This window comes from Anguilla rostrata, chromosome 2 (genome assembly GCF_018555375.3).
Source record: "Anguilla rostrata isolate EN2019 chromosome 2, ASM1855537v3, whole genome shotgun sequence".
Taxonomy (NCBI): Eukaryota; Metazoa; Chordata; class Actinopteri; order Anguilliformes; family Anguillidae; genus Anguilla; species Anguilla rostrata.
Window position 1 is genome coordinate 9,773,281 of NC_057934.1, and position 25,937 is coordinate 9,799,217.

Here is a 25,937-nt window from a genome sequence, read left to right on the forward strand (position 1 = left end):
CAGCTGTCAATCACAGTACTCCATCCCCTATTGATACCCTAAAGAAAGACACAAGCTACCTGCAACCAAGGGAGACCCAACAGAGTGACACTGGCTCAACCAATCAGTACGCGATCAGAGGTCAGCTGGTCACCAGATTTACCCATATTTACCGCCACTGAAAAGTAAACCCTCAAAACACTGGAATGTACCATTAATAACAGAAATTTGTAACAGAAATTAATATAAATATTAATAATATATATATTTATAACAGAAAAACAGTTTTGAGTGTAATGAGCACCAATGCGTTTCCATTTCAGGATCCAGCAAGAACGAGACTGTCATTAGAGGGTCTGTGTTCCCCCACCGATTAAAACATAAACATATCCTCATTTGGACGGATTGTTATAATTATAATTGATTCCCCTGACTGAATAAGGCACTTATATTTAGTTTTAAAAATGTGGAAGTCAGTTTTAGTGACGCAAACTCCTAAAATATGAACTGGGTAACAGAGTGAAAGCCCAAAATGATATAATCGCACGTTTCTTATTTTTTGTCCTTTGCGTAGACTACTACTTGAGGGAACAGCACACAAAATGTATCTGATTAAAAACATGAGGACACCCACAGAGACACAGACTAAACCACTCTGGTGTGTTAAGCCGTGAGAACTACACAGTGATGATGGGAAGCGAGCGGATTGACGGGGTTTGCCAGTTTGTATCCGTGACCGGGTCACAGTCCCGGGCGCTCGGTGGCGGGACGGCGGCTCTGGAAGCTGGTGTAGTTTTGGTAGGCTTGGGAACGGTAACTAACCCGTGGGGAGTCCTGGTCTGACGGCAGCCCGTTCTGGGCGATCTGCTCACCCTCCCTGCGGGACACAAGCAGGAAAAAAAAACACCCTCAGCTCAAACCGTCCAAGGACCGAACCCAATCAGCATTGGTCCTTACCAGTCTAAGAGACGCAGGTCAAAGTTTTTTCTGTGTGTAAGTCTGACAGGCTTTGTGTGTGTCTAGTGTCTCTGACAGACTGTGTGTCTAGCGTCTCACTGATGGACTGTGTGTCTAGTGTGTCTCTGACAGATTTTGTGGATCCAGTGGGTCTCTGATGGACTGTGTGTGTCTAGCGTGTCTCTGTTGGACTGTGTGTGTCTAGTGTCTCTCTGATGGACTGTGTGTGTCTAGCGTGTCTCTGTTGGACTGTGTGTGTCTAGCGTGTCTCTGTTGGACTGTGTGTGTCTAGCATGTCTCTGACAGACTGTGTGCGTCTCGTGTCTCTTCCCTGACGGACAGGCTTACTTCTGCGCAGAATCTGAGGTGGGTGCAGGCAGGGATTCCGCAGGGGGCTGTCTCATCCTCTCCTCTTCCTCTTGCATTCTTCTCACTTCCAATAATTCCAACTGCAACACACATCACCATTAGTCACTGCATCACACTGATATTCACTGCATTACTGAAATATACTGTATTTCATTATTTACAATCCAACAATCCCTGCATTAAGCAGTTTTTACACATTACATTTTACACACAATCTGTCTGTACAGTGGGGCACTTCAACTTCAGTATCTTGTTAACGGGGAATCCCGGGACTCGAACCCACATCCTTTGAGCCACGATCCCAGTTCCATAACCACTACACTGCTCTGTTGTCATTAAACTCCTCCCACAACCTGCTTCACTACATCAGTGAGGAACCCAGCAGCACACAGAGCAACCCAACAGCACGCAGTTACTATACAGTTATTATACACTTTTCAAAAATTCTTTTTTACAGCAAATGTTTGAAGCGTTCCGTGTAAGCTCTTAATCATCACACCCACCCCCCTGTGCTCACAGTGGTCTGTTCCAAACGCCCCCCCGTTCTCACCGTAGTGAGCCGCTCCAGGGCAGAGAATCTCTCCTCCCAGGTAGCGGCGGACTTCTCAAAGGCCTCGTGTCTCTTGATCAGCTTCTCCACCTCGTCCACGCTCTGTCCCATCTCTCTGCTGGACAGGTAGGGCTCCTGCCCCAGCAGCCACGCCTCCGCCACACCCGCGTCCCGCGAAAACTGGTGCACTTCCAAAACTGTCCCGCGAGAGAAACAGGGGTCAACTCTGCCATCTCACCCATACCCCACACCCCAGGTACTGACACAAACCTCAATTACACTTCCATTTTATCCTTAAAGTACACAAATATGGAATTATTGACTGTAGTTTCAGTTTTTGTTCACACTTTATTGTCCTGTTCCTGTGACGCATCTCATAGTAGCAAGCCCAGTTCCCACACACTGCCACCTGTAGTTGGGCTGTAGTAAGCGGTGAAATATTTTGGCACCAGCCCAAGATGTGATGCCAGTGTTTGCCAGCAGGTGGCAGCCAGGGAGCAAATGAGCAGCTAATGCTCACAGACCACAGGGCAGGACAGAGCAACACTGGCACTAACACTAACACTGACATTAACACTAGCACTAACACTAACACTGACATTAACACTGACAATAACAATAACACTGACACAGCGTTCGGTTTTCAGTGAGTCATTGTGTGAAACTGCATTTACTGATTCTCTCTCTCTACAGAGCCATTGTGTTGTGCAGCCGATTGAGTCTTACTGAGTGTGGGCTCATCCTCACATACCCATAATGCACTGCAGTGAGAGCACTTTCTCACAGAGAGGACAGTGGGGGCGAGGAGACATGAGGATGAAAGCGAACGAGCCAAAGCAATCACACACACTGAAACAATCGCACACGCACCGAAGCTATCACAAACACAAAAGTGATTACACATGTGGAAGCCATCACACACACATTGAAACAATCGCACACATGCAGAGAAGAAAACAAGGACTTTACTCAGTCTAAGCCACTCCCATCGGTCCTCCCACTTGTCAATCATGTCTTTCCTCTTGTCCGTCAACTGTAGCAACTTTTCTTTGATCTGCAGGGGAGAGATACTGACTGGTGAGAGGGATTTACATTTTCAAGGTTCTAATATTTGTGAAAGAAACAAACAATCACATGAATGGATCATTTTGAATGTTGTCTTTTTAAGCGGTCAGCAGTGTGCAGGAGCTGTACAGGTGTGTAAAGGGGGGTTGGAGTGTGCGATGCAGGCTAGGTGAGGGCGTGTCCGCAGGTAGACCCACCTCCTCAGAAGCGTAGTGTTTCCGTGACAGCAGCGACTTGCCCAGCTCGATGCAGGCAGTGAAGCTGTCGTTTCGGGCGTCGATCTCCGCCTTGATGCCCTGGTGGTTATTCATCAGCAGCTCCACCGATGACACGTCCCTGCAGGGAGTCACATGACCAAGTGATCAGAGGGCGAGGGAGTCATATGACCAAATGATCAGAGGGTGAGAGAGTCACATGATCATGTGATATTTGGGAAATTTCAAAATGAGTGTGCTACTGGCAAATGACTGGCTGGTAGGACATAGCGACATAGCTCAGGAGGTAAGAGCGGTTGTCTGGCAGTCGGAGGGTTGCTGGTTCGATCCCCACCCTGGGCGTGTCGAAGTGTCTCTGAGCAAGACACCTAACCCCTAACTGCTCTGGTGATTGAGAGGCATCAATTGTAAAGCGCTTTGGATAAAAGCGCTATATAAATGCAGTCCATTTACCATTTACCATTTGTAGGAACCTCAGCTGTGGTACTGGGAGATGATTGGCTGTCAGTAATACCAGCTGTGGTACTAGGAGATGATTGGCCGTTAGTACCAGGGTTGTCTGGCTGCACTGATGTCCCCCACAGGCCACCATACCTGGGCTTCTCCTGGGCCTCGATGAGGCGGATGACGTCCTCCATCCAGAGCATGAGGTCGCGCACCATGCTGAAGAAGCGGAACTTGTCGCCGGTGTCGAGCAGCCGCACCCTCCGCCCGTCGCAGGCCTCCAGGAGGGCCTTCCAGGCCTCCAGCACCTCCCCCTCCCGCTTCTGGATGTCGTCGGCCTTGTCGCCGGCGTACGCCGACTGCAGGCGCACCGCGTCCTCCTGCAGCTGCCTCACCTGGGGACCCAACATGCAGGTATGTAGCTCTGATACTAAAGCGCAATTTCACCCACACAGAGGTGTGTAACATGCTGCCCTTTGTGCTTACTGCGGCATGAATGCAATGGTTTGTATTTTTAGCTGAGATTCATTCATGCTAAAAATGGAAGACATTTATCCCCCACAAACTTCAATGTCTCGTGATCCATTTCTTCCTCTGCATTCTGGGGGCTCGTACCAGTGCTCCCAGAGTCTCTATGGCATGGTCGAAGGTCAGGTGCATTCTGGGAGACCGTACCTGCGCTCCCAGAGCCTGTATGGCATGGCTGAAACTGAGGTGCATTCTGGGAGCTCATACTTGTGCTCCCAGGGCCTATATGGCATGGCTGAAGGTGAGGTGCATTCTGGGAGGTCGTACCTGCGTCCCCAGGGCCTGTATGTCGTGCTCGAAGGTGGTGTGCATCCTCTGCAGCGTCTCCACCGTGTTCTGGTCCCGGCCCAGCTCCTCCGGAAGCTTCTTGTGCTTGTCGAGGATGCGGCCCAGGATCTCCTTGGCGTCGTGGTAGAACTTGTGCAGCTCGTAGGAGGCGGCCAGGATCTGCGTGCGCGTGTCGATCAGCTCCAGCAGGTCGGCCCAGGCCTCGTTCAGCCCGTCCTTCCACTCGGCGATGGTCGCCGCGTCCGTGTGGCCCGAGTTGATCAGCTCGTCCGCCATCTGGTTGACGGCGTCCACGCGCTCCTGCCCGATGTTGCCCGTGTCGCGGGCGAACTCTCGGAAGCGCTCCTGGAGCATCTGCGTACGGGCGGGATGGCGGTTAACCGCACAGACCGCAGATTTTACACGCTCACATACCTCCAGCAGACCTGGGTCAAATACTTTTCTACGCATTAATTACATCCAGGCTCAATTAAACCAGACAAGATCAATAGAGAAAAGTATTCGAATCCAAAACAAATACATATTTGACCTAAGTCTGACCACCAGGCTTCTACACACACACAACCACAGACTTTTGTTTTTATCACAGTCACACTCAGCTTTCAAATGACTCTAAAACACTTCACCCTGCCCATAAATCTCATTATTACTGTTCATGATTATGACGCGTGTCTTACAGTGACGTGCTCGTAGTCCTGGCCCAGCTCGTGCGACCCCGCCACCACTTCCCGCTCGGCGATCCACTGCTCCAGGTCGTCCACCTCGCGGTTGAGCTGGAAGAGCCGGAACCTCTCGTCCAACTTCCCTCTCCTCTCCTCCGACAGGTCCTTCAGCCCCGCGTACAACTTATCCACCTGCGACTGCCTCATGCTAATCCTCTCACTGACAGAGAGAGGGAAAGAGAGGGGGGGGGGGGAGAGAGCCAGAGGCGGAGAGAGGAGACAGACAGAGAGGGGAAGAGGGAGAGAGAGAGAGAGAGAGAGAGAGAGAGAGAGAGAGATACCTTCAATCCTGAGTACAGTGTATCCACCTGTGACTGCCAAAAGGGAGTGAACTTGTACATGTCTTGCAAAAACCGGTGTGGTTGATATAAATCCTAATTCCAGTGTGTTTACCGGTGTGTATCTGTTTTATCTCTGTGGGAGTGTGTGTGTGTGTGTGTGTGTGTGTATCTGTTTTACCTCTGTGGGAGTGTGTGTGTGTGTGTGTGTGTATCTGTTTTACCTCTGTGGGAGTGGGAGTGTGTGTGTGTGTGTGTGTGTTTTACCTCTCTGGGTGTCCCTTGGACACCAGGGCCCTGCTGGTCTTCGACAGCTGGTGCACGGTCTCAGCGTAATCCTCCACTGCCTGCTCCAGGATCTGGTGTTTCTTCAACATGGCAACCGAGCTCTGCTCATCCTGAGAGAGAGAGATAGAGTGTGTGTGTGAGAGAGAGAGAGAGGCTAACACCATTATAACCTGCAGCGTAACATTAGAGGTGTGTCTGAAAAGTCTTTGCTGTGATCCATGATCCATGCAGTCAGTGACCACTATCAGCCCCTCCAAGATTACTTTCAATCAACCTATCAGCTCTCAACAAACCCCTTGGCCCCTCCCCCAGTACTCCATACTGCACCTTGGCCCCTCCCCCGATATCCCATACTGCACCTTGGTCCCTCCCCCGGTACCCCATACTGCACCTTGGCCCCTCCCCTGGTCCCCACACAGCACCTCGGCCCCTCCCCCGGTATCCCACACTGCACCTTGGCCTTCTCCTCTGACATCATGTAGAGCTCCTGCTCGCTCATCCAGGCCTCGGCCTCGGCGGCGTCGAAGTAGTACTGCTGGGCGCAGTGCGCCTCCTCCAGGCGGGCGTGGCGCTTCTCCACCTCCTCCCCCATCAGGCCCCACAGCCGCTGCAGGTCTGCCAGCCGCTGCCGGATGGCCTCCGCGTTCGGGCTGTCGTCCCGCAGGACGCCCTGGCTCCGCTCGAAGATGTCGTCGCAGCGCGGCTGGTGGCCCTGGACCTCCTTCTGTAGGGTCTGTGGAGGACGGGGGGGGGGGGCAACAATTTTTAAAATGTGTCCCACACATGGTGAGACCTGCATGCCACCAAAATATTACTATCCCCTGTCTGTCAGAAGCCCCTATTCAGCATAACAAAGTTTACACAAGTTTACATAACTATACATTGTTTTATATCACAGCTTCATAACTGTACCTGGTGAGTGAGCATAAGATATTAGCAACCACACCCAAATCCAGAACTCAGACCGCATCGCATGATCACGCGTTGACAGGTCCGCTGGTCTGTGGCCCTATCCGCGATCCTGACCCTCACCTGGTTCTTCTTGATGAGAAGCTGCACGGTTTGCAGGTTGTGGCCGTGGTCCGTGGAGGTCGCGATGGGCATCCTCTCTTCCACCCAGAGCTGGGAACACACCACAAAATCAGCAACTCCAAAAAATCAACAATGAAGAACGACTACTCAAATGAGATCCTGATTACTGTTAATATATGATCAGAGCTACAAACAGGAGTTCGCCAAAAAAAAATAAGGCTGCCATTATTTAAGTGTGAAAATCTAGAATGATTCAGCATCTTAAAAGTTCAGGGCCATCCTGACTCGCTGGCGTTTCTTGGCACTCACGATTTCGTCCTCCAGGTCGCGGTTGAACTGGTGGATCTCGCGGGAGGCCATGAGGAAGTCCTTCCTCTTGCGCAGCGGGTCCAGAAGCTCCCGGAACTTCTGCTCCACCACCTGCCTCCGCCCGTCCACCTCGTCCGTGTCCTTGCCCTCCTGGCGGAGCACGTGCGCCTGGCTCTGCAGCTCCTGCACCTCCTTCTGCCGCACCTCCACCTGGTTCTCCAGCATCTGAGGGGAGGGGGAGGTTCACTGAGCTCTTCCTCATACACACACTCACTCTCACACACACTTACACACGATACACACACTCACATAAACACACACTTTCACACACACACACACACACACACACTCAATACCTGCTGCTTCTTGAGCAGGATGTTGACGCTGGTCAGGTCCTTGCCATAGTCGTCTGATTGGATCTGTCCCTCCAGGCCCACCAGCCACTTGTCCAGGTCGGCACAGCTCTGGGTGAAGAGCTCCGCCTTGTTGGCATCAAACAGGCACTGCGCCTTCGTCTGAGTGGTCGACTCGAGGTCCACCCACATCGTCTGCAGCGACGACAGCTTCTCCTTCACCACCACCTCTGTCTCCGGCTTCTCCGAAACAAGCAGCCTCCCCTCCTGCAAAGGATCAGGGGAAAGGAATATATATGTATATATGTATTACTCACCCCATAGCATTATGGGAAACATAGCCTCAGAACACATAGGCCCAGATGTGGCCTAACCACGTGTAGCAGCGATGGGCCACACCAGGGATGAGCAGCTTAGACTCTGGTCAGATTCTGAGAGGGTGATTTGTGGAAGTGTGACGTATCTGAGACCCCTCAATATTCAACCATTTCCTTCTCTGTGCCTCACAGTTAATGTTTGTATCGCCACCTTTCTTTTGGAGTTGAGGTGATTGTGTCCCTGTGAAGTGGGCGGGGTCTCTGGCTCTAAGCTGCACTGATTTCTCCAGGCTTATAATGAGATGTGTGACCCCAGTTTTTGGGCCAGGACATCTCCAACGGCACAGCATGCCCCAACTCAGAGAGGTGGCAAGGTCAGTTATTTCGGACAGTCTTGACAGATCCCATTGTGCTTAAACTAGTAAACATCCTGCATCTGTTGACAGGGCTGTGACAGGAACTCAGATTCAGCCAAAATACCGACCCTGAAACAGTCTTGATAAGCAACTTGGTATGTTTTATGAATTTACTTGAGTCGAATGTATGATGTTTATAGTTAAATCGTCTGCACACTTCTATTTTACTGTACACGGTGAACGCCATGATGCTCTATGGTCGTCATTGCTTTCTTGGTGGTCTAGTGTTTCAGCGGGGACTGGGTCAGGGGTCATGACGCTTCTTGACGCTATCTCGTCTCTCAGCCACTCCTTGTTGGACTGCAGCTCGGCCATGAAGGCCTGGTGCTTGAGCCACTTGCTGTGCAGGTTGCGCGCCTCGTCGTACGACATGTCCTGCGCAGTCAGCATCTTCTCGTTGATCCAGAGGGACAGCTGCGCAGACAGACGGGACAGGCAGTCAGGGCTGCGCAGACACACAGGACAGGCAGATGCTTCTCTGAGCCCAGAGGATGCTGCGATATAAAAGCGGCATTGTAGTTCACCTCCTGACTGTTCTGCAGGAGCTTCTGCAGGTCGCGGTTATCCTTCAGACGCATCAGCAGCTCGCTGGCTGCCTCCCGGTTCTTCTTATGCCTGCGCAGACGGACATACAGACAGACAGACACACATAGGTCAAATGGTCAAACACCCAAACATTAGACCCACTCTATCAGCAAGTGTTACACGGGCAAACAGCCAAACACTAACACTGTGCTATTAGCACATGAGTCATATGGTCAAACAGACAAACACTAACACTGCACTGTCAGCATGAGTTATACGGTCAAACAAGCACTAACGGTGTGCTATCAGCACAAATCATGTGGTCAAACACGCAAACACTAACACTGCGCTCTCAGGGTGCTGGACAGGGATACCTGGACCTGTTTTGGACATGGCAGTACTGAGCATGTCTTGGGACACAGCAGTACGGTGTTTAGGCCGTACCTGTCGTCGATGGAGTCCACCTTCTCCTGGATGCGCTCGCCGTTGATGTTCCCGTCGCTCACCAGTCGCCGGCCAGTCTCCACCACGCCGTTGATCTTCTCCTCGTTGGCATCCATGGTGGTCATGAAGTCCTCCTGTTTCTTTATGGCGCCCTCTGCTGCCTCCAGGGTGGATGGCATCTCTGTGTGCGCTAGAACGTATTCCTGAAGGGCAGTGGCGGTGACATGGTTTTGGTTTTTTGTGCGAAGTAAATGCAACAATGTGTATTTAAAGATGTATTTAAACCTAACCTGCCTTACCTGGTTGCTCAGGTAAGCTCCCTTGATCGTAAAACTGTTACCTGGTTGCTCAGATAAGCTCACCTGGTAGTAAAACTGAGCTATGTGGTTGCTCAGGTAAGCTCACCTGGTTGTAAAACTGTGCTACCTGGTTGCTCAGGTAAGCTCACCTGGTTGTTGAGGAAGGCTTCGGCCTGCTTGGTGTCCCTGAGGAACAGCTGGTAGGCGTGGGACTGGGACAGCAGGCTCTGTCGGTTCTCCCACATCTTGTGCAGCTCATTCCAGCCGGTGTCCAGGGCCTGGAGCCTCTGGCGCAGGAACATGTACTGGGCGTCGGTCTGGCCCTGCGTCACCATCTCGCCCATGTCCCGCATCTTCTGGTAGTCCTCCTCGTAGTTGTCGATCTCGTTCTTGATGCCCTCGTGCTGCGCCAGCAGCTTCTCGGCCTCGGCCAGCGTGTTGGGCATGTCCTCGGAGGCGATGGCGGTCTGCGTGCGCGACAGCCAGGTCTGGAAGTCGTCGAGGTCGCGCAGGAACTGCTGCAGCTTGCTGGCCTCGCCCAGCGACTCCTCGCGGTTGCGAAGCGTGCTCTTCATCTCCTCCCACACGGCGGTGATCTCGGCCAGCCGGCCCACGATGCCCTGCTCCTGGTCGGGGTGCTCAGCGCCCAGCCGCTCCGCCTCCTTGCGCAGGTCGCCCAGCTTGTCCTCGATGGCGGCCAGGTCGCGCTCCATGCCTGTCAGCTTGCGCTGCAGCGCCATCACGCCCGCCAGGTCGTTACCCAGCTCCTGGGTGGACTCGATCACCTTGGTCTTCTCGCGGATCCAGGACTTTGTCTCGTTGCACTCCAGGTGGTAGTTCTGCACCCCCAAAGCAGAGTTCAGGGACTCCTTCTTCAGGTCCACCAGGTCACGGAACTGACTCCACCTGGAAGAGGGAGACCAGCTCAGGTGAATCTCCCCTCAAATGCACAGCCATCATAGATCTATCCAAGCAGCTGCCCATCTTTTGACTACCTTTCAAAAAAGTCAGAAATGCGAAATCATACAAGCTAGGCCAGAAGTCTCCAACCCTGGTCACAGAGAACCGCAGGTTCTGCTGGTTTATACAGGTAATTTACCCCACACTTCTTGTCAGTTTGGAGGCTATGCTGAACCATGGGCCTAAACATACCTGGTGTTCAGCTTGTCTTGCTGGGCTTTGATCTCCTTCTCACTGGGGTGTCCGCTGTGGATCAGTTGCCTGGCGATCTGGTTCACCACGGCAACACGTGAAGCCTGGTTGTTCATCTCTGGCTCCAGGCTCTCAAACCTGACAAAGGAAAGGACAGAGTTTGGTGCACAAGAGGCGAGCGACGGTTCGTGAAGTCACTTAATCGGCTGCAGTATTCTGGCAGCAAACCTTCCGGAACCTTCCCCTGTGGTCCACCCGCTGTCATTGTGTATTTCTGCCGAAAAATTTGTTTTTGCAGCAAAGGAATATTTTACAATCTGGCAGAAACTAGCATTATTCTGGCTTTAAAATCTCCATGGACTCTTTGCTCAAGACAAGACCGAGCTATAAAAATAAACTCCCAAACTTTATTTTTCTGCTACAGAAAGAGAGTCTTTGAGGAGACCCTTCCAAAGTCCTCATTTAAAAGCTGCCTTCCCACTTCTGCTCAGTCTGCATGCAGGCTGAAGCGAATGGGAGATAAGGCTGTATAGATTATTGATTATAGTATCCTTCATTTGCAACAAATCCACCGTACCATAGTTGGTAGTAAACTCTTTGCATAAAAATCCCCTGACCATAGTGAAGAAAATAAAAAGAAAAATCACACATTCTTTGTCAAAATTGATTTTTCTCTGCCTAATGTTGTTAATTATATATTCGGATCATTTAAAAGAATTCCTTTGAAACTGTCTCAAGTGTAATTTAAATCAGCTGGTACATACATTAAAATGTTCATACTGTCAATGACATATTGATGATTGCATAAAATGATTAATGAGGGTTTCATTCCACAACATACGCATGCAGAGTTAGGTTTCTGTACAAAGAGAGAAATGTGTTCTGCACATCCAAACATCTTCTATGCATTAACGCAGAACACATGCCAACTGGCAGCGCAGCGTGTTCTGACGCACTGCATGTAACATTCGCATTAAAAACATTTTAGAGCATTAACCGAATGATTCAATCTACATAACATGCATGCTAATCAAAGCAAATCAGGACACGGTTCAGCTGTGCCGTGTTCCTGGCTGTGCGTGATAATTACATCGTTTTATAGAATGTCGCTGGTGGCACAACAATCATTTTTAGACTCAATAAGCTCAGATTTACATTACGGGTCACAGGGACACACGCACACCTGCTTATCCTCGGGTGGGTTCATCCACACAGATTTACATTTGGAGGGGAGTTGCAGGCACAGCTGTGCTATTAGGTGCTCACAGCTCATTTTTCCTGTGCATCTACCCCTTTAATCCCATAATGGATTCTCCTTTTCCCAAAATGCAACACTATAAATGCACCCAGCACTGGAGGTAAGTCACATTGTCACTCTACTCTCAGAAAGGTGTTAATTAGGTTGTTTTTGCCACTGAGCTCTTTTCCTCCTTCTAAAGCTCATTTGAAACATGTGCTCTTATCAAGGTTACAATCTGACAGGGGGAAGCAACTCATACATAATTTGTATGAAAGAGCTAGCCTAAATATAAGTGATTATGACTGTAATTGTGTTCATGATTGTGATTATGACTGTGATTGTGTTCATGATTGTGAGTATAATTGTGTTCATAATTGTGATAAAGACTGATTATGATTATTATTGCGACTGTGATTATGATTATGACTGAGTTCATGATTGTGATTATGTCTGTGTTTGTGTTCATCATGACAATGATTGATTATGATAGTGTTCATGAATGTGACTATGACTGTGTTAATGATTATGATTGTGATTGTGTTCATGATTGTGATTGTGATAATGACTGTGTTCATGATTGTGACTGTTGTTACCTGTGCTGGATCACCTCCAGGTCCTCCAGCTTCTCGGGGATGTGCATGCTGTTGAGCCACTGCTCCTTCTCGTCGATCCACACCTCGCAGGCATCCGCCTCGCTGGACATCTTGTAGAGGGCGAGCGCGTCCTGCAGGGCCTGCTTGCGGAGGCGCGTGAGCTCGGCCAGCTCGGCGTAGCGCTCCTCGATGCCCGCCAGGCGGCCCTTCACCTCGGGCGACTCCGCCTGCTCGGCGGGCAGCGCCCGCGCCTGCTCCAGCAGCGCGTCGATGGCCGGCCGGTAGCTGGCGATCTCCTCCGCCACGTCCTTGTGCTTCTTGACCAGCGCCTGGGTGGAGAACTCGTCGTGGCCCACCTCCGAGCTGGAGACGATGCGCAGCACGTCCAGCATCCAGGCGTCCACGTCGTCGGCGTCCGCCTGGAACTGGTGCATGTTGCAGGCGTCGAGAAGCCGGGCCTTCCGCACGGCCGACAGCCGCTCCAGCCCCGCCCACTGCTCCTGCACCTCGGCGATTCGCTGGCTGATCTTGTCGGCGCCGAAGTGTCCCGCGGCGACCATCTCCTGGCCCTCGCGCGCGGTGTGCTGCAGCCCGCCGCTGCGGCCGCTCATCTCGTCCTCGAAGGCCTTGTGCTGGCTCAGCAGCCTCAGCACGCCCGTCAGGTCCTTCCCGCAGTCGTCCGACGACAGGATCTGCTCCTTCTCGCGGATCCAGCCCTCCTCCTCCGCCATCTCCCAGAAGAACTTCCAGAGGCGCCGCGACTCCTCCAGCCGCGCCCGCCGCTCCGCCGCCAGCTGGCTCAGCTCCAGGTAGCAGAACTCCATGTGCGCCACGCGGTCCCGGATCACCTGCGGGTCGCACGGCTTGTAGCCTGAGAAGGGGGGGGGGGAGGGGCAGAGAGTGGAGGTTAAGCTTCATGTAAGACTGATCAATCCATTAGCCAATCAGCTCCTGCATAGCGCCCTACTGATTAAATTTGGGAACTGGAAACTGGAAAATTATTCTAGGAGTGTTGAAACACCCTAGAAAATGGCGGAAATGAGCTCACTGCAAAACCACTGAGTCACCAGTTAGGGCGTTCATGCACATGCTAAACTAATAGCAACAATACATGTGGCCATGAGCTCCATCTCCCCAATAAAAATACATGTCTTCATGTTCTGGGTATTAGTCAGGACATTAATAACCACTCTGAGGCAGAGACGCTGTAAACTCTCTCTCTCTCCACCCACCGTCGGTGTCGATGGCAAACTTCTGCGCGTTGGCGTTGACAGATTTGACGCGGTCGGCCTGGATGGCGATGTCAGCCTCCACCAGGGCGTGTTTCTGCATCAGGTCCTCCACTCCCAACAGGTGCTTCCCATAATCCTGGGACAGCAGCAGCATCTGTGGTGGAAAGACAGCGAGTCACACACCCGTACAATACGCCTTTATGTTACACCTGAGAAAATACTCCTGTACTATACACCTGTATTATACACCAGAGAACATACACCTGTACTATACACCTGTATTATACACCAGAGAACATACACCTGTACTATACACCTGTATTATACATCTAAGAGCATGCACCTACACTATACACCTGTATGATACACCTGAGAACATACACCTGTACTATATACCTGTACGATGCACCTGAGAGTGCATACGTTTTGGGTTAAAGACCCTGCACCTCACCTTCATCTCGTCCATCCAGTCCATGATGTAGAGCATCTCCTGGAAGACCTTCTGCAGGCCCAGGTTCATCTCCAGCCTCTGCCTGCGGGCGCGGAGCAGCTCCAGCAGGTACTCCCACAGCCGGATCACGTTGTCCTTGCGCGCGGCGATGCGCTTGATGTCGTGGTAGTTCTCCGCCTCCAGCTCCCGCGCCACGGCAACCACAGCCTGCACGCGCTCCTCGTACGCCGCGATGTCCGTCTCGATGGCCTCGTGCTTCTTGGTGGCCGCCTCCACCGCCTGAAGGTCGAAGCCGAAGTTGTCCTGTGGGGGGGGGGGGGGTATGGGGGGAGCGGGTCAGTAATTTCTCATGTGCTGCTCTCAAACGTGCTTCATGTCAATCCTCAGCGAATTCAGTTCACTTACATTTGTAAGAGTCAATTATGACTGACCCAGATGTTTGGCCCACTGACTTGCAGATGTATTTTTGTCACAGGTGATTGGTAGTGCACCTATGCACAAGTGTGTTGGTAGTGTACCTGTGCACAACTGTGTTGGTAGTGCACCTGTGTGCAGGTGTGTCAGTACTGTACCTGTGAGACGAGGCGCTGGTTCTCGCTCAGCCAGGTCTCTCTCATGGCGGCTTTGCGGTCAAAGCGGCGGGCCAGCTGCTCCAGTTTCTCCTGCCGGATCAGTTCCGTCCTCAGGGCCAGCTCCCGCTCGTGCTCCGCCTTTTCCAGTCTCTCCCAGGCCTGTCACGGGTTAACACACACTTACTGTCAAAAACACAGACTCTCCCAGGCCTGTCACAGGTTAACACACACTTACTGTCAAAAACACAGTCTCTCCCAGGCCTGTCACGGGTTAACATACACTTACCTGACAAGGGGCAAAACACACCGTGGCAGTATTCAATCAACATGTGTCCTTTGGTTTAACATGAAAGTAAATGCAAGCACACATTTTTTTCACAAACGCAGCTTAGCAAGTTAGCTTCAAGTGTGTGTTTGTGAAGACAAAAATTCAGATTTGCATTTATTTGTAAGTCAAAGTTAAAGCTGATTTAATTCAGGCATTGTGAAGCAAGGCACAGCCCAGTGAAGCTCAGCCCAGCCAGACCCATAGAGACACTTACTATTGCAACAAATAAACTATTACTAAACAAAACATAAAATCATCTGAAAGAACTTTGATCCTAATATTGGTGGAAGTTTATGTTTTATTTACAACTGTCAGCAACCCTCAGAAATTTTGCTGGTGTCGAACAGGGTTAAAATATTTCAAATATGCTAAATGCTAACGCAGCTCCTCAAAATGGCCAACATTCTTTGGCAGGCCTCCCTGTTCCAGGGACTCTGGTCTCTGTGTTTACCAGGTCAGGCCGTTCGCTCAGCGGTACATCGAATTACCGCAAATATGTGTCTTGTGAGTGGTGAGTTATGGGCGTAATGGCAACCCGTGGCTTGTGTTAAGCGTGTTTTCTGCGCTTCTGGCATTGTGTGGACGTAGCCGATTACGGGCTGGCCAGGTCAGCGCAGGGAACAGGTCTCACCTTGTTGATGTCAGAGATGAGTTTTCCCTCCCGGGGCATGTACACTTTCTGGTTGTTGGCCCTCATCTTGCTCTGGATGGTGAAAAGCAGCACTTCCAAATTGCCCTTTTCGGTAAACCTTGACGGAGAGAGAGAGAGAGAAGAACAAGTGACATCAGAAAAAGGGAACAGCAGGCTGTTTCCCAAGCGTAAAGTAACAATGAGCCCCTTTGTTCCACACAAAATTTCAAGAACGGTCCAAGGCCAGGCAACATTGCATTTGGTCATGAGGTCATGCTACAGGCAAGAATAAGTTGCCATTTTGTATTGTTTTCTATGGCCACATTGCTGCTCCTCTAGTTCATTTATCTCCGCTCATGTGGGTCATAGTTAAGGTCTGGATGTTCTGTTAAGCAGAACAGAGCAAGCTGCGAAAATGACAGAATTCACGTGCAGCAGGGTGATGTCTTAGGCACCTCCAGCTTATAAATGTAGTCCATTTACCATTTATACTGGCCTTATATCAGTAACCGATACAGATTCTAACTCCGACAGAGGACTGTGGGTGGCAGTGTGGTAAAGTGCTTATAGATCTGGCCTTGTAACTTAGAGGTTGCAGGTTTGACTCCCAGGCACCTGAATTACCCCAGTAAATAACCAGCTGTGTAAATGGACTGGATATAAAATCTGTGAACTGTGTAACCTATTTTTATAACTCGCTGTGTAACTCTTTGTGTAACTCGCCATGTAACTCATTGAATAACTCGTTGTGTAGCTCGCTGTGTGACTTGCTGAGTCACTCGCTGTGGATATGACTGTCCGTGGAAAACGTGGATCCTTTGGGGGCTGAATAAATGGGGGGGGGGGCTTACTTTGGAGGCTTCTCCACGGTTCGGTAGGTGTTGAAGGCCTGCAGCTGCTGCTGCACCCCCACTAGGGAGTTGGCAAATTTGCGGTTGTTGAGGATGATGATGGTCTGCTCGATCCACTCCAGCAGGTCGGAGGCCAGCGACTCGTACTTCTCGATCATCTTCTCCGTCTCGATGGCGTTGTCCAGCACCTGAAACAGAGCAGAACATTCCAGAGCACTGTTCTTCCTCACAAATCAAGGTAAGTTAAGTTTGGTGCCAGCTGAACTTGAAAAAATAAAATGAAATGATGTTTAATAGTTCGTCAAGGATAAAAGTTGACTGCCTACTTTGGAGCCCAAGCTCCTCCCTCTCTGTAGAGCCCAGGCTCCTCCCCCTCTGGACAGCCCAGGCTCCTCCCCATCTGTATATCCCAGGCTCCCCCCCTCCCCCCCCCCCCCCCCACAGTACAGCCCATGCTCCTCCCTCTCTGTATAGCCCCTCCCCCTGGGCGGAGCCCAGGTTTCTCCTCACCTTGCCGATACGCTTGCCCTCCACCTTCAGGGCCTTCATCTTGGAGAAGTAGTGGTAGTACGTCACCACATAGGTGATGACCGACTTCTCATCAGGGTGGTCAACGCTGATATCTGCAACACACAACCAGGAACAAATTCAGCACACTCCCTTCAGTTACACACACACACACATACACACACATACACACACACACATGCACAAACACATGCATATACACACACAGACACTCACACACAACCAGGAACAAATGAAGCACACACTCCCTTCAATTACACACACACACACATGCACACACACACAAACACACGCAGACACACACATCCACACATGCATATACATACAGACACACACACAAACAGGAACAAATGAAACACACACTCCCTTCAGTTATACCAAGCACACACGCACACACAAATACATGCACACACATGCAGGGAGGGGGGGGTGGGCAGTTTTATTAATGTTGCGGAACACACACTTGAGCAGTTTGATGGATCACTAGGACCGGGACTGAGAAGTTTGGCAGCGGGACAGTTTTAAGACGAGGTGAAGGCCGGCCCCTGTGCTAGGCGGGTCTGGGTGCACCATGATTAATCACATTCAGGACGGTCGCGGTCACGCTAACAGCTGGATTTCTAAAATTACACTTTTACCAAACGGATATGAACAGATATGCTGAGAAATGCTTCACTGAGCTCCCCTCATTTGCCAAGGAACCGCGCTGCGATCCTCAGAGTTAGCTCTAACCCTGACACTCACATGCTGTGCTTTATGGATTCCACTCTCAGCTACGACGCGTCTGCTTTTTAAAAAATTCTTTCTGATCAGGCCAAAGCCCCATGATCATTTTTTTACGGGCCGTTTGCGTCTGGACGCTTATTTGGTGTGAAATTCCCGCTGCAGAACTACACTGCGAAGGCAGGGTGAGAGGAAGTTCATCTCTACGGCGCAGAGCTGGAGTCACACAGAGTATGTGTGTGTGTGTGTGTGTGTGAGGGTGTGTGTGTGGTGGGTTCTGTGTACATTTCCAGATGTGTTGTTGATTTATGTCTCTGTAGTTTTCTATTCCCGATTCATGGACCCACAATGCAATGAGACTGGAGTAACATCCAACCAAACCCTCCAACATCCACAGGCCAAATTATAATTTACTAAATTGATAATCGTAATCCTACCAAGCCTGACCATTTTAACTTGCGCTGGTAGCATAAAGGCACAGTTAATGTTTGTAATGAGTAGACAGGCAGATAGACACAGACAGACAGACAGACATGCAGACAGACAGACAGATAGATATGGATGGGGGTGTATCTGACCCTCTGGATCCAGTAGCTTGGTGAGCCCCAGGTGTTGCTCGGCCAGGTTGAAGGCGTTCTGCAGGTTGTGGTGGGCGTTGGACTTCTTCAGCTTGTCAAAGTCGATCAGGTCAGGCCTGCACAGACACCCAGCATCAGAGATTGGAACCACACAAACAGTGATAGAAGAGTTCTCATAAATGAATGTCACTGAATAAAGACATTGCAGTGAATTGTTAAAAAAATGTATTATTGTTTCCATAACTGTTTGTTCCAGGCAATGATTTGTCTGTGAGTGAGGTATGCTGTACCTGTGTCTGTGAGTGAGGTGTGCTGTACCTGTGTATGTGAGTCAGGTGTGCTGTACCTGTGTCTGTGAGTGAGGTGTGCTGTACCTGTGTCTGTGAGTGAGGTGTGCTGTACCTGTATCTGTGAGTCAGGTGTGCTGTACCTGTGTCTGTGAGTCAGGTGTGTCATACCTGTATCTGCGAGTCAGGTGTGCTGTACCTGTGTCTGTGAGTGAGGGGTGCCATACCTGTGTTTGTGGATCAGGGCATTGAATGCCATGCCATCTCGCCAGCTAGTGGTGAAGTTGTGAATGTTGACGTTGGGATAGCTGCAGACACAGAATAGAAATTAAAAATCATATCGCAATATACAGAATCCAATACATCAAACAGCAGAGACAAAATATACACAAATCATTTCAAAATGACACATTATTTTCATTCATAAACAAAACTAATTCTGTGTTTGCAGTTGACTTCATTTCCGTTCTTCTCTCTGGATATTTTTGTCATATTACAAAAGTACCATTTGAATAAAGCACAATGCATCCATTGTGTAGCGGTTTCCTGATTTCAAGTGCTTCGATAAAATCTCTTAGATTCAGCTCACAGCTGAATGTCTGTATAAAACACTTCAGGGAAAGTCCATTAATCACCGGCTGTTTACTGAGGATGACCTGACAGAACCAGGCCAGTCCTGCTGGCGCAAATTACAGCAAAGGCTGTCATATAATATGCCATGCTGGGATGAGTGAGTCAGTGCTGGGATGAGTGAATCAGTGCTGGGCTGAGTGAGTCAGTACTGGGATGAGTGAATCAGTGCTGGAATGAGTGAATCAATGCTGGGGTGAGTGAATCAGTGCTGGGCTGAGTGAGTCAGTACTGGGATGAGTGAATCAGTGCTGGGATGAGTGAATCAGTGCATTAGGACAGGGTATAAATTGTTTCCTACAAGTAGAAAACATGGAGGTGTTTAGATCATATGCTTATTTTTCAGTGGTGTGGTGTCATCGGCAAAAAGGTGGTTTTAAAGAACTGGTTTCATTCGTTGGTTTTGTTAGAGATTTGTCTTCATCTCGAAAATTCAGAATATTTGATATTACACTTCACTGAGTTGAGGATACCGGGTGATGCTGATGCTGTTGCTATGGCAACTCACCCTGCGGTCTTCATCTGACACCATAGTAGCAGCGCATCCTTGGCAGACCTCTTCTCCTTGTTGTCCTCCGTCTCCACGCTGATGTCCTGGATCTGTCAGACAGTGAGAGCCCCAGACTCCACTTCAGTGTAATACAAACACTGGCAGAGCTCCCCCTGTAGGCCATCTGAAGAGGAGCTGTAATTTCTTTTAATTGGACTACAGTGGCAGCTAGCTTACACTGGCCTGGCTAATTCATTCTGCCTGCAGACGTGTGGATTCAGCTTTAATCCTTATAATATACCCCCAGAAATAAGTTCTCCATCAACTTTTAATCACTGGTTTTAGATTCTACATACACCCTCAATCGCCTGTAAATTAGATTTGGCAATAAATCCTACAAACTGTTTTTTGATGGTTTGTAATCCTGACCTGTAGTTTAGGATGCACTGCTGTAATTGTTCGATATTTTGGTCAAATTAATGTGCTTTTCTTACAATGTTTAACAAATAAAAAAATACAAATGAAATAAAAGAATCAGGAGGTGATTTTTCCTGATTAATTAAGAAATAGCGAATTTCAGACCCAAAACATCTCTGGGGTTCAATAGATGCCGCCCTTGTGACCGCTGTAACTGGTAAATTCATCTTTAGAGCAGCAGTTAGTGCAGCCGCCTCCCCTCCAAGGAGACCTGAGTTTCAGCCTTGCCGGATCTGTGCTCTAACGATACATACAGAAGTCCATGCTAGGCTACGCTAGGCTAGGCCACTAACCTGGAAGCGGAGGATGATGGTCCAGATGAGGCCCAGAGTGAGGCGGTGGTTGCCGTCGACGATGTCGTGGGAGCCCATGTTCTCCAGGTGGACCCTCTGCTCCTTGAGGAACTGCAGGGCCTTGTCCACATTCTCCAGGCAGTGGATCCTCATCCGCCCCTTAGTGGGCTTGGGCTAGGAGTTAGAACAGAGCGCGCTCAGTGAGAACACAGCACAGAGTGCGCTCAGAGAGTCCATAGCACAGAGTGCGCTCAGAGAGTCCACAGCACAGAGCGTGCTCAGTGAGAACTCAGCACAGAGCGAGCTCAGAGAGTCCACAGCACAGAGCGTGCTCAGTGAGTCCACAGCACAGAGCGTGCTCAGTGAGAATATAGCACAGAGCATGCTCAGTGAGTCCATTGCTCCATTGCACAGAGTGCGCTCAGAGAATCCATAGCACAGAGCATGCTCAGTGAGTCCACAGCACAGAGCGTGCTCAGTGAGTCCACAGCACAGAGCGTGCTCAGTGAGAATATAGCACAGAGCATGCTCAGTGAGTCCATTGCTCCATTGCACAGAGTGCGCTCAGAGAATCCATAGCACAGAGCATGCTCAATGAGACCACAGCACAGAGCGTGCTCAGTGAGTCCACAGCACAGAGCGTGCTCAGTAAGAACGCAACACAAAGCGCGCTCAATGAGTCCACACCTCTGGAATTTGCCATTAAACAGCAAAACACCCTTTCTCACTAAACACTGAAAACAGATGTACTTCTTTCAGTTTCAATATGAGTGTGTTGGGTGTTCAGAATTTAAATGGGCAGCTCAAACTGTGCCCTTTAATGCCCTTCAGCTCTCATAAGGATGACTGTGTGTGTACGTGTGTGTGCCCTTGCGCATGATTGTGCACGTGTGTGTGCTTTTGCGCATGATTGTGTGCGCGTGCGTGTACGTCTGAGACATGGCAGCCAAAGTCACAGGAGAGATCATGAGATTCCTCTTTACAGAGCAGGGCTGTTGGCTAAGGAAGCAAGTCTGTTTCACTCTTATTCAGGATATCTTCCATCAGTATGTATGTTCAGTGATGCAGAAATCATGCTGGGCGGTAACCAAGTAAACCAGCACCCTCTTTCTCTCCCCTCTCTCTCTCTCCCCCACTCTCTCTCTGTCTCCCACTCTGTCTCCTGCTCTCCCACTATGTCTCTCTCTCTCTGTCTATCTGCCCCCTCCCTCTCTGTCTCTCTCCCTCCATCTCCTACTCTCCCACTATGTCTCTCTCTCTGTCTATCTGCCCCCTCCCTCTCTGTCTCTCCCTCTCCCCCCTCTCTCTCTCTCTTTCTCTCTCTCTCTCTCTCTTTCCGTCTCTCTCCCCCCTCTCTCTCTCTCTCTCTCTCTCTCTCCCTCTCTCTCAGCGCATAGTGCTGCAGCTCATGCGGTGGGTTTTGTTCTGCTGTTGCTCTGTAGCGGAGCCACAGAGGAGCCCGTGTGACTCCAGGGGGCTTTGAAGCAGCCGAGCCGCCATTAAGGGGGCCAATCAGACGGCGGCCGGTTGAACCCGTGGTCATACCACTCCCACCGGGACTGTGCCTGGGCCTACTTCTCTGGAAGTCACGGGCGGGGGGATTGGAGGGGGATGGGGTGTCGGGTGTAGACGAAACTGGCGCTGACTGTAATCTCCTTTAATTGCAGTTTGACTCAAAATCTGTCTGTATTAGTCCATCAGGATGCTATAGGGGCAGAGTTGGTTGGGGGGGGGGGGGTTGTCCGCAGGATAAATTGGAAGGACATTTAATCTGAACACTCAATGTCACCAAGCCTCCCTGTAAGAAAGTGTAAAAATTCTGCACATTTCGGTGTTACTGAAATGGACACAATTTGTTTGGTCGCTGTGGGTGTGGCTTTGATCACTGTGGGTGGAGCTTCAGATAACTGGAGAAGACACAAAGACTCAAATTTCACCTGTTTCCTCCAAGTGCAAGTCACACCACCTCAGCCCCCCCTCACCCCCCACCCCCTACGTCCTACCCCCTGCCCAGTCAGCGCTGCTACAAGAGCACTCGCGCTGTGGTTAACGGTAAAATCACCACCTCGTTTGCGTTCTTCACACCTCAACAGACCTGTGCTAAAGCACAGCGGAAACTCTACTCAGAGATCTCCGGAATCAGTGACGCCTGTGCGGCGGCTGCCTCTGCTCCCGCGGGGTTCTGGGATGTTGAAGGATTACCTCCCGTCTGCTCACGGCTATCAACACACACACGCCTAATCAGATTAGGGAGCCATTTCATGGCTTTTTGCACTTTGGATGCCGCCTGACATATTATGACATATAATATATATAAATATATATATATATATAGAACTTCAATCAACGGCACTCCACCAGTATCTTTGTTAAATTCTTACATACATAATTTAAATGGGCACAGGAGTGTACTCATATGTTATATGCAGTATATTTAGTGAAATTCAGTGACCTTATATCTGTTGGGATTTTGACTTTTCTTAAGGTTGTGAAGCCTGACTCTCCTACACCATTGCTGAACAGGGCGACCCAGTAACCTGATACAACATACACCCTCCCAGTGGAACTGGCCTTCACAGAGCTAACAGAGCTCAAGAAATGTTCAGATATGTTCAGAAACGTTCAGAAACATTCAGAATCCCACCTGCTGTTCTTCCACACGGGCCATGGTGAAATTTCCCCTCAGAGGAGTAATTAGTTTACGTACAAGATTTTTAAAAGCTGGTTGCATTTTGGGTGAATTTCTCAATAAACATCCCCCTCTGTGAGCTGTGAGCAGCTAGCAGCCAGCCGGGTACTGTTACCTGGAGCTCTGCCACTCACCTGTCCTGCATTACTATTTAAACACAGGTGCAGTATGCATGAGGCTAAGCTACTTCAAGTAATCTGTGAAGGAAAGAACCATTCACAGTTTAAGACCACTTTCAGATACACTCACCCATTGAAAGCTATGTAGGCTCTCTCAAGTAAGTTTATTAATAAAAATTCATTTTGAGGCTTCATTGGCCCCATTCATTTCAGATGTAACTGAAGCACTGGTGATTTACTCACACAGCAATGCTCATACTTTCCATAGTGTTTATCAGGTACACTATTTGCTAAATCTACTCTGCACCAAGACAGCATTCCTACTTCCTCATTATCTTTACACTGATGTCACAAGCAGAGTGAGCCAGCCTACCTCTCATATGTTAAATGAAGGAATGAATGACTGAATGAAGCATCGCATTTATACAGCACTTTTCCATGAATGCATAAACTTAATGAATGCACATCTGTGTCTGGGTGTAACGCTTTATGTGTGAAGGGATTAAATGTTCCCGTTAAATTAGCTGCATAAATAAAATGCTAGAAAAGCTACTTGTGGATCTGAAAGAAAGCAGCATCTAAACATGATCTCACTGTGCTGGATTCTAGCTCTGTATTGAACAGCTGTTCAGTCTCTTTTGTTTAATATTGAATGGCAAACAACAGGTTTCTGAATGTATCTTTATGTGTGTGACTGTGTTTGTGTGTGTGTGTATGAGTATGTAGGGGTGTGAGAGTGTGTATGAGTATGTGAGTGTATGAGTGTGTGTGAGTGTGTGTGCATGTATGTGTGTGTGAGCGTGTCTATGTGTGTGTGGGGGTGTGTGAGTGTGTATGAGTATGTGAGTGTGTGTATGTGTGTGGGCACGCCTGAGTGGGCTTCTTAACTACCGGAGGTATCAGGTGCTACATCACATCATAGAATGCCAACTGTCACAGTACAGGCTCTGGCCACGCCCCCATCATGAACATTTAAAAGCACACCAGACTAAAACATGTCGAGAGGGGTTGGGGCTGGGTGTGGGGGTGGGTTTTGTGGTGGATTTTGAGGTTGAGTGCCTGAGTTGGGGAGTTGGCTGGGAGGAAATTTGGGGTTGGGTGGGAGGATGGATTTTGGGGGTGTATTTGGGGGTAGGGGAGTGGATTTTGGGTTGGCTGGGATTAATTTTGTGGGTGTGTTTGAGGGGGGGGGGGTAGTGGATTTTGGGGTTGGGGCTCACCAGTCTCTCCCCACTCAACACCTCCAGCAGTTTGATAAGCATGCGTCCATCGCGCAGGTCCATGTAGAGGTCGGTGATCCGGCAGGACACCCGCGCCAGGTGGGAGTTCACCCATTTGGTGAAGGTCTTCTTCTGCACGGCCTCACGCTCATCTGGAGAGGGGAGGGGACACAAAAACCGCCGTTAGGTTTCACTTCTCCGAAAACCGCGTCACGCAAGAACAAGCCGATTCAAATGAGCACCTTCACGCTCCGACGCCCGCACGTTCGCAGCTAACGTGCCAAAGTTTACAGAGATCGAAAAGGCGGAGCTGAAACTCGCAGAACTTTGCGCGGCGCAGCTGCTAAACGCTTAAAGCTCGACCTTCTTGATTTCACATTTCAGTTCTCATCTGAAAACAAAACAAACAGAAGAATCGGGAGAACTGCGGCTATCCTGTTTACGTAAGGCGGCTCCGCGGGCCTCCCACCCTCCTTTCCTAAAGTACGCGCCCTGTCTGGAAGGGCTCCGCTAACGTTCGGCCCCGTGTTCCTGTTATTGTTCTTCTCGACAGAAAGACGTAAGCCGCGGTTTTAGCCGCCATGCGCCTCTGGCAGAATTTCCTCCAGCTGATTCCGAGTGTGCAGCTGTGGAAGATCACACATTTCCCAAATCCATATCCCAACGGCTCCGTACTCAGGGCCCGAGTGGCCTTCCAGGAGCCATTTTTGCTCAGTTCCTTCGCAGAAATGCATTACGTGCACAGATGTAGAAAGGTTAGCAAGCAGCCTAACAATTTCCATTTAAATTCATATCTTAGTTGAAAACATAATTGAACTACTTTAACACTTCAGGTGCCAATAAATTTAGATCTCAACCAACACAGCAGATCTCCAGTATCAGCTGGTCTGGAGGGTTGAGCGTAAGAGAGCTTCCTCCATATCGGGCCACTGCCTCAAATGTTTCTGTGGCACGACAGTATCACAGAAACAGTGAGAATCTCGCGCTTACGCTAAGGAGCCTCAGGTTGCATTTCAGAGACGCGCTAATGCTACGCGACAGAGAGGCGTCTCCAGATCTTGGCCGGGACGGGGTTCCCCAGACAATGGGCTCTGTGTTCCCACCCCTCGACTCCGGCCAAGCTCAACCCCCGGAGGGTTCGCCGAGAGTAGCGGCATCTGGTCTTATCGTTAGCCAAACACGTCGGCCTTTAATGTCGTCTTCAGAGAGCCCGACCTCTTTCCTTTAAAACAAACGGCCGACCCTCGTTTTCACTGTGGTGAAGTGAACCCTAAATTCTTGATTGCTTTTCGTCTGTGACAGGAAAATAATCATCGTGTCATTGATAATTTATGCGCAGCATCTACCGGCCATTTTCCCTGTACGGCCATCTGTGTGCTCCTCAGTAATTAAACCGACGTGGATCTTCCCCGGACACTATTGATTTTTAGGACAAAGTCAATGTGAACTCAATCGATGCCCGAGTCAGTGACCGT

General features: G+C 49.9%; 1 protein-coding gene across 3 annotated transcripts in view; it reads right to left on the minus strand.

The window, feature by feature from the left end:
- The window catches only part of LOC135245637 (spectrin beta chain, non-erythrocytic 1-like), an 84,329-nt gene that overhangs the window by 6,195 nt on the left and 52,197 nt on the right, over positions 1-25,937 (minus strand). The window contains exons 1-31 of one of the 3 annotated variants that reach the window (XM_064318828.1): positions 24,463-24,614; positions 20,435-20,608; positions 19,683-19,774; positions 18,772-18,852; positions 18,258-18,373; positions 16,939-17,051; positions 16,429-16,616; positions 15,578-15,695; positions 14,619-14,777; positions 14,047-14,349; positions 13,596-13,749; positions 12,364-13,234; positions 10,531-10,668; positions 9,528-10,284; positions 9,080-9,282; positions 8,635-8,725; positions 8,379-8,524; positions 7,906-7,909; positions 7,381-7,644; positions 7,025-7,249; positions 6,716-6,805; positions 6,138-6,416; positions 5,663-5,793; positions 5,073-5,277; positions 4,375-4,749; positions 3,730-3,974; positions 3,118-3,256; positions 2,825-2,909; positions 1,856-2,052; positions 1,285-1,385; positions 802-856 (exon numbers count right to left, since the gene is read on the minus strand). In XM_064318828.1, the coding sequence (XP_064174898.1) occupies positions 802-856; positions 1,285-1,385; positions 1,856-2,052; positions 2,825-2,909; positions 3,118-3,256; positions 3,730-3,974; positions 4,375-4,749; positions 5,073-5,277; positions 5,663-5,793; positions 6,138-6,416; positions 6,716-6,805; positions 7,025-7,249; positions 7,381-7,644; positions 7,906-7,909; positions 8,379-8,524; positions 8,635-8,725; positions 9,080-9,282; positions 9,528-10,284; positions 10,531-10,668; positions 12,364-13,234; positions 13,596-13,749; positions 14,047-14,349; positions 14,619-14,777; positions 15,578-15,695; positions 16,429-16,616; positions 16,939-17,051; positions 18,258-18,373; positions 18,772-18,852; positions 19,683-19,774; positions 20,435-20,608; positions 24,463-24,525 (6,162 nt within the window). In that variant the 5' untranslated portion in view covers positions 24,526-24,614. Of the gene's footprint in view, positions 1-801; positions 857-1,284; positions 1,386-1,855; positions 2,053-2,824; positions 2,910-3,117; positions 3,257-3,729; positions 3,975-4,374; positions 4,750-5,072; positions 5,278-5,662; positions 5,794-6,137; positions 6,417-6,715; positions 6,806-7,024; positions 7,250-7,380; positions 7,645-7,905; positions 7,910-8,368; positions 8,525-8,634; positions 8,726-9,079; positions 9,283-9,527; positions 10,285-10,530; positions 10,669-12,363; positions 13,235-13,595; positions 13,750-14,046; positions 14,350-14,618; positions 14,778-15,577; positions 15,696-16,428; positions 16,617-16,938; positions 17,052-18,257; positions 18,374-18,771; positions 18,853-19,682; positions 19,775-20,434; positions 20,609-24,462; positions 24,615-25,937 lie in introns of those variants that run through there. The other 2 variants (XM_064318819.1, XM_064318815.1) reach the window with 2 other exon arrangements.